Source organism: Canis lupus, chromosome 6 (assembly GCF_011100685.1).
Source record: "Canis lupus familiaris isolate Mischka breed German Shepherd chromosome 6, alternate assembly UU_Cfam_GSD_1.0, whole genome shotgun sequence".
In the NCBI taxonomy this organism is placed as follows: domain Eukaryota; kingdom Metazoa; phylum Chordata; class Mammalia; order Carnivora; family Canidae; genus Canis; species Canis lupus.
This window is the reverse complement of record NC_049227.1, coordinates 39,520,504-39,528,863: the sequence shown is the minus strand read 5'-3', so window position 1 is coordinate 39,528,863 and position 8,360 is coordinate 39,520,504. Positions and strand designations below refer to the sequence as shown.

The window sequence follows — 8,360 nt, the reverse complement described above, 5'->3', positions numbered from 1 at the left end:
CGGAGCCCGCCTCGCGCCCCCGCCCCAGAAGCCGGCCAATGAGCGTCCGCGTCCAAACCTGTGCCCGCTGCCGGCCGGGCTGCCGCTGACCTGAGTGCGGGCCGGGGCTGGGGCTGGGGCTGGAGCCGGGGCGGGGGGCCGGGGCGCCGCGTCAGGGCCTCAGCGCCTCTCCCCAGCGGCCAGGCCGCTGTCCCGCCGCAGCCGCTGCGCACGGCTGCCAGGAGCGTAAACGCCGCGACCGCCCAGCACCCGGGGGAGCGCAGAGCGGAACGGACGTCGCAGACGGGACGGCGCCCCGAGGTAGTTGGTTCTCTCCGGGGCGCCGTAGGCATCAGGTGACTGGGTCCCGGCGGAGTCACGTGACGCGGGGGCGCCCGTCCGGGACATGGCCGTCCACAGGCCGCTGTCGCGTTTCTGGGAGTGGGGGAAGAACATCGTGTGCGTGGGCAGGAACTACGCAGACCACGCCAGGGAGATGCGCAGCGAGGTGCCGGCCGAACCGGTGCTCTTCCTGAAGCCGTCCACCGCCTACGCCCCCGAGGGCTCGGCCATCCTCATGCCGGCCTACACCCGCAACCTGCACCACGAGCTGGAGCTCGGCGTGGTGATGGGCAGGCGCGGCCGCGCCGTCCCCGAGGCCGCCGCCATGGACTACGTGGCCGGCTATGCCCTGTGCCTGGACATGACCGCCAGGGACGTGCAGGACGAGTGCAAGAAGAAGGGGCTGCCCTGGACGCTGGCCAAGAGCTTCACGACCTCCTGCCCGGTCAGCGCGTTCGTGCCCAAAGAGAAGGTCCCGGACCCTCACAACCTGAAGCTCTGGCTCAAGGTCAACGGCGAACTCAGGCAGGAGGGTGACACCTCCTCCATGATCTTTTCCATCCCCTACATTATCAGCTACGTGTCCAAGATCATGACCCTGGAAGAAGGAGATATTATCTTGACCGGGACGCCGAAGGGAGTTGGGCCCGTTAAAGAAAACGATGAGATCCAGGCTGGCATACACGGGGTGGTCAGTATGAGATTCCAGGTGCAGGGGCCCCGGTGTTGAGTCTGCGCAAAGCACCGTAACTTACTGAGTTCTCAGGAGAGGAGGGAGCTGGACAGAAACCGGCAAAGCTAGTTAAATGTGACAATCCTTTAATAAGAATCTAATTCTTCTTTTCTTTTGCAATAAGAAACTGAATTTTTAAACTGTGATTTAATTGGATCGTTAGGACTTCAGCAAGATGGACCCTTCAAGGAAAATGTGATGTAGAAAAGCTGGGCCAGAAATGGTAAGAAGATTGAGTGTCTTTTAGGAAACAACCACATTAAAGTTTTTGTTATGCTTCCAAAGAGGAGAGTTTATCAAACCAAATGTTCAGAAGACTAACTTTCCTTTCCTAGAACTGGACCGGATAAGACTTTTCATTGGGATGTTCTGAGATCAGTAATTCAAAACTTAAAATACACAAAGGAATTTTGAAAATCATGTTTCCTAAATTTCCTCAATCATGATAATCATCTGAAGGTATTTGTAAAAATAAAAATTTCCACGTTACTGGCCCATACCAAGCCTATTGTATTGATTAGCAGAATTAATCTTCAGTATTCCCAAGTGCTTCTCATCATGGAAATATGGATAAACACTCCTTCACATAATCAGTTAATTTAAAATTGTACTTAATAAGTGAACGATTAAAAAAAAATAAGTGAACAATTAATGGCAACCTCACTCATTTGTACCATGGCCTGTACATTCTGAGTTTGGAAGATAATTTTGAAATGATTGTTTTCCAAATAAATATGCTATGTTTTGTTTGGCCTAAAAGTGTACTTTTATCCCTCCTGCAGTGGCTAGGAAGGACAGTTCCTTATTAGGGGGCTTCAGACCTTGGTCATTGACCTTTGGCCTCTGGAGCACTGTGTTCTATTAATAGAGTTAATCAGCACCTCTTCCCCAACCAGAGACAAGGAAGTTCATTGGCCTGGGAGAGCTACTTTTTTTCCGACCTGCTGTGAGGACAAAAAGTCCAGGCAAGTGGCCCCTGGGTGGCTCAGTCAGTTGGCCCAGTCGTGATCCCAGGGTCCTGGGATTGAGGCCCTGCTTCTCCCTCTCCCTCTGCTGCTGTCCCTGCTTGTGTTCTCTCTCTCTCTCTCTCAAATAAATAAAAATCTTAAAAAACAAAAAAAGTCTACGTAAGATGCACAGTGCCCCGTGGTGTCCTTGAGGTTTAGGCAGGGGCTCCTGCTGGATATGTAAACAAGATATCTGCTGGCCCCTCACAGAAAGGCAAGGACGTCTAATTTAATAATAGTTCACATTGGGATGCCTGGGTGGCTCAGTGGTTAGGCACCTACCTTCAGCTAGGGTCATGATCCCAGGATCCAGGATCGAGTCCCACATCAGGCTCCCTTCAAGGAGCCTGCTTTTCCCTCTGCCTGTGTCTCTGCCTCTCTCTCTCTCTCTCTCTCTCTGTCTCTCATGAATAAGTAAATAAGTCTTTAAATAATAATAATAATAGCTCACATTTACTGAGCCCTTAGTACTGCTAGGTACTGGGCCAAGAGCTTTCCATGTATTATTTAACCCTTAACAAAGCTTGAGATTGATACTACCACCGTCCCTGTTAAACGTGAAGATGTAGATTTAGAGGCAAGCCAGCCTGGCTTTATGGTCACTCAGCTGAGGGACAGAACCAAGTTGTAATCTAGCTTTCCTATGATCAGAAAGTGAAGTCTTGACCACAGCACAAGCTGCATCTTGCAGGTAGATCTATAAGAAGATTCAAATGTGTAGGTATTAGGCAACCCCACATTTAGTTTATAATTTACTGTGAAGAATGCCAGGACTGGACTCGTGTATTAAATGTCACACTATCTTGTTTTATCTTCTAATCAAGTTTCTTATTTTAATTGCTTAAGTAATGTGTTCATCACAGATGAGTTCAAAAATATGAATAAGGAAAAACATCCAAAATTCCATTCACCCAGGGACAGACAAGGTGAATCATTTAGTGTACCTTCCAGATCTGTGGGTGTAATTGCAATTCTTAAAATACGACATGCTCATAACTCAATTTCCTAACCTGCTCTCCTCACTGTGTGTGGTGCCTATCTTTCTATGTCGGCTGGCACATTCCTGCAGCAGTCTTTGGTGGCTGCATAAGAATCTGAAATCAGTCCTCCATTCTTGGTAATGGAAACCATTTCTAATCATTTGCTAGTAGAATCAGTACATTTGTAGTTATTTCCTTGGGCTAGGTTCCCGTCAGCAGAAGAGCTGACTCAAGGGTATGCTCATATTGAACCTGTACTAGTCTAACTAGCAGACACGAGGTTCAGCCGACACAAGCCCACCAAGCTGACAGCCTTCAAAGCAAGCCAAAAAGTGTGAGGCAGGAGCAGGTTCACATGCAGCCCCCTTGGGCGGCACAAGCCAGCACCCAGAGAGGTCAATGTTCACCACAGTGGTGGCATGAGCTTTGTCACAAACAGCTGACAACAGCATTGCAGGTGTAGCACACAAAGTCCTTGGCTGAGATAATAAAAAAACAGAAATACCAATTCCTACAATTCCTGATCTTGCTAAAACCATAGTAATCCTAGCACCCAGGAGACACATTTTCTCCCAACTTTTAATTTTGAATAAATTTAAACCTACTAAAAAGTTGAAAGACATACAATGACTTCTACATGCCCTTCATTAGATTCAGTAATTGTTAACATTGGTTATGTTGTTTTCTCTGCCTCTCCACGCATACTATCCCTGAACACACTTGTCTGGAAAACTGGAAATGAGTTGCAGAAACACTCTACCCTTCCAGTATGTATCTCCTAAGAATAAGGACCTTCTCCTATATAGATGCAATACCACTACCACACTCAAGAAAATTCCATAATATTAGTTCATGTAGCATATATGGGTTCATATGTGCTCTTCTACACTTTTTTAAAAAGATTTTATTTACTCATGAGAGACACAGAGACAGAGGCAGAGATATAGACAGAAGAAGCAGGCTCCCCACAGGGAGCCCGATGGGGTACTCGTTCCCAGGACCCCTGGATCACGACCTGAGCTGAAGGCAGGCGCTCAACTACTAGCCACCCAGGCGTCCCATCTACACCTTTTTTTTTTAATGTTTATTGAGCTTTTATGGAAAATGAGTATTCTACATCCACTAAACATACTGTGAACATCTTTCCAGGACAGTGAATATAGGTTTTCATAATCTCTTTTAATGATGTCTTAGACTGAAAACCCCAGAGGCAGAGCTAAGGTAGGGTCTTGTTCAGATGGTTTACTCAAGGGGCACTCAGAAAAGTGGAGAGGAAGCAGAAAGAGCAGAAAGGAAACTAAGAAAGAACATGGTGATCTCAGACCTAGCAGAGAGCTTCAGTCCACTGACCATTCCAAGGAGAAGTCCCTGCCTGAATCTGGCCCCACTCCTCCCATAACTGCCCCCAGGTCATTCCCCATGTCTCAGAGAAGCTGAAGGATTAGGTGTGTGCCCGAGAGTTGGGGATCTGGATGGAGCCAATAGTCCCTACAGGCTGCATAGGCTTCAAATGTTTTGCTATTAGAAACAGTGACTTAAGGAACATCCTCCACATATGTCATATGGCATTTATTTCCCTACGGAAAGGCATAGACATGAAATAGGTTAAATCGTTTGCACTTTAAATTATGTGCTTGTCGGGATGCCTGGGTGGCTCAGGGTTGAACATCTGCTTTTGGCTTAAGGCATGATCCCAGGGTCCAGGGATCGAGTCCCACATTGGGCTCCCTGCAGGGAGCCTGCTCCTCCCTCTGACTATGTCTCTGCCTCTCTCTGTGTCTCTCATGAATGAATAAATAAATAATCTTTAAAATAAAGTATTTGCCAACTTGCCATGGGAATATGACACATGAATTTGTACTTGTCATGAGTGTTTAAGAATACCTTTTTATGCACACCCTAGCCAATGCTGGGTATCATGGCTATGATCCTTTTTTTTTTTTTTTTTAAGATTTATTTATTTTTTACAGAGAAAGAGAGCATTGGGGTGGGGAGCAGCAAAGGGAGAAAGAACCTCAAGCAGACTCCTCGCTGAGCCCGGAGCTAGTCAGGGCTCAATCTCACAGCCCTGAAATCATGACCCTAAGATCAGGACCTGAGCTGAAACTAAGAGTTGGACACTCAACTGACTGAGCCATCCTGGCACCTGAAGCACACAACTCTTAATCTCAGGGTCATGAGTTCAAGGCCCACCGTAGGCATAGAGCCTACTTAAAAAAAAAAGAAAAAAGAAAATCAACTATAGAAGAAAAAAATCAAACTATAAAAGCAGAATAGAATTCACATGACAAAAATATTGCCAAATATGAGTGTCAGTGAAACTGCTACACCTCAACGTTTACAATAACATACTCCCTGATCATGTACTGGGTGTGTGAGTCTAAGCATTTGACATATATGGATGTACTCAGTGTTGACAGTCACCAAGAGAAGTTGGTATGGTAATCTCCATTTACAAAAGGAACCACAGATGGAGAAGCTCAGAGCCAGAGACCATCCTGGAAGCAGCACATGGAGTGTGAGCCTGCAGTAACAGGGCCTGCCCACACAGACACCTCCATTTCTACCTCCTACAGCCAGGCCTTCATGTCCCATCTGTAAAATGGGCAAACTAACAGTCCTTGTATAAGTTGGGCACTATGAGTGTTTATTACAGTGTCTGTCAACAATGTTAACATTATTAGCTTTTAATATTATTGTAGCAATTTAATGTCTAGAAACTTATCCCAAGGAAATAATTAAGAATGTGGACAGAAAGGTAGCTAGAGCTGTTGTTTACAATAGCAACAAGTGGGGAACATCTTGACTGTCTAACAGTATTGGATTGATTTCCTTCAGTACCCTATGTTCATATAATGAAATAATATATAGCCACTGAAGTTAGGTCAAATGTTGAATTATGTACAAAGGTTTATTACAAATTATTAAATGTAAACGCAGATTATGGAATAACCTGTACTTGCAAACCATATGCTTTAACAAAGAAAGATGAATACATATGACAGGAAAGACACAGAAACATGAGGGTGCTCGAAAGCACCTACTCACAGCAGCTGTGATTGGCCGATCACAAAAGCCAAAAGGCAAAAGCAGCCCAGATGTCCACACACAGATGAACGGGTAGACAAAATGTCCAACCATACAGCGGGAAACTACTCAACCCTAAGAAGGAAGGAAGTGCTGACACCTGCTGTGACATGGGGAACCTCAAACACATCATGCTCAGAGAAAGAAGCCACACACAAGTCGTCAAGCTCACAGGCACAAAGCAGATCAGAGGTTACCAGGAGTGGAGAAGCAGAAATGGAGAGTGATTGTCTAATGGGGACACAGTGTCAGTTTGGTAAGATGAAAATTTCTGGAAATGGAGGTGCTGATGGTTGCACAGCATTGTGTGAATGTATTTAAGGCCACTTAATTGTACACCTAAAAATGGTTAAAATGGTCAATTTTATGTGATGCATATTTTGCCACAAGAAACAACATCAGTGAAAACATCTACACAAGTACAGAATGCATCACCTGCCAGTTAAAGACTTCGGGGTTTGGGAGAGTATGGGCTTTTCCTTTTTTATTACCTGTTCTGTTGTAATTTTTCTACAATAAACATATAAAACTTTATAATACAATATATTTAAAAAGCAAAACAACCCCAGGGGTCTTCTAGACGAGTGACAGATGGACGGATATACATTGTGTTTCTGCCACAAGCATAGCAGAATTAGGAAAGGAAGATCTGAGAGCAACCACTGATAAATTACGAAAAATCCTACAGCCACCACATTATTACGTAAAGCAAAGCAAACCTGCAGGTGGGAAGATGCCAGGACCAGGAAAAGCAGCTCCTAGGGAGCAGTGAGAAGTATGGGTCCCCAACAGGGATTTGTGTGCTTTGTAGCGATGGGATGGGATGCTTCTCTCTTACATCTCTGACTGCATGAATTCTGGCTAATTCACAAGTTTTAGATATCAACCAAGTTGTCATCTTTATTCCATAAATGTGTAAGTTTCACTTTGGGAAGCCCCTTTGATCCAACGTGGCCTGACCCCTAGCCCTGTGGCATCAAATGAAATAAGCAATCGGGGTCCCTCCAGTGATGGGCAGGGGCATCCTTGGTTAAGTGCTGGTAGCAGTGAAGAGGCCGTTCGGAGCCCTCGGCCGCCCTGCTCGGGCCCACAGGCCGTGGCTGCGGTATGCCGCAGAAGCTGACTTGGAATGCCTAAGTGAGCACCTGCAGTATGCTGTTGAGGCCAGCGGGCGGCTGAGGCCCCTAGACGGTAGGAGGCCACATGGCTGCTACCAGCCCCTGTGGTCCAGGCATTGGTGCTTTGGGACCTGCTGCCAGAGGTCAGGGCACCAGGAGGCCTGGCACAGCCGTTCCTGACACACCGTCTGGGCCAGTTGTCCTCCCTGGTCTCCTGTGCTCTTGGACACCCACTCTTGCTTAATCAACCAGGAGTGTGAATGTGGCCACCAGGTGGGCACCCTTGCTTCTCTCTCCTCCCTGGCCTGAGCCCTCCCACTCCAGCACTCTCCCGCCTTCTTTCCCTGTCTGCCCTCTGGAGTCACCTGCCCAATACTCCTATACCCTGCCCCAAGGGAGCAAGGAAGGAAGCTCTTCATCGGGCGCACTCCCTGACTGCACACTTAGGTCAGGTCCTCCATTTCCTCATTTATTACCACAATCTGGACACACGAGGGTCCATCATGCCCCTCTGCCACAGCTGCCTATGGTAAAAGCCAGAGACAACACTACTAATGAGTTCATCTCCCAACACTGCCTTCAAAGTTTCAGATACTTACTTTTTGTTTTTCTCTCCTGTGGTGGGTGATGGAAGTGCCAAACCTCCCAGACCGTAGGCCAGCAATGACGGGGCTTGTAGGCCAGTGCCCCGCAGCAAGTGACTCGGAATGGCGTGGGGCTGAGCAGGGCGCTCCAGGGCTTTGACGAGGAGGGTGTGGTGGGTGGAGTGGGGGTCCGGCGTCCTGTCAGAGCAGCCCCACCCTTTCAGGTCCCAGACTGGTGCCACTCCTAGAACTTTTGAGGCTGGTCTCCTCTCAGTTGATTCAGACTCACACATATCGCCCCTGGTCAACCAACTTTCACAAGCGTTGGGTGGCCCCATGTGTCATCAGAGAAGGCAAAGATCAGAGAAAGTCTTTGGTGTTCAAAGCTGCTGCCCAGCACTGCCCGTGGGCTTCCGCTGTTCCCACCCAGTGCCCCACCAGCTCCTGGAGAGCAGTCTCAACCACTGCCAAGCTCCAGGGAGGTCATTTTTGGAGGATCTGATCTTTCTCCTGGGAAACAAGACAGTGGG

At 47.5% G+C, this 8,360-nt stretch overlaps 1 protein-coding gene across 1 annotated transcript; it reads left to right on the top strand.

Moving 5' to 3' along the window:
- The first annotated feature begins 145 nt into the window (after positions 1-145).
- FAHD1 (fumarylacetoacetate hydrolase domain containing 1) lies at positions 146-1,813 on the top strand. Its single transcript, XM_038540787.1, has one exon. It carries the CDS (start codon positions 386-388, stop codon positions 1,049-1,051), a length of 666 nt encoding a protein of 221 aa, XP_038396715.1. The 5' UTR covers positions 146-385; the 3' UTR covers positions 1,052-1,813.
- The last annotated feature ends 6,547 nt before the right edge of the window (positions 1,814-8,360 follow it).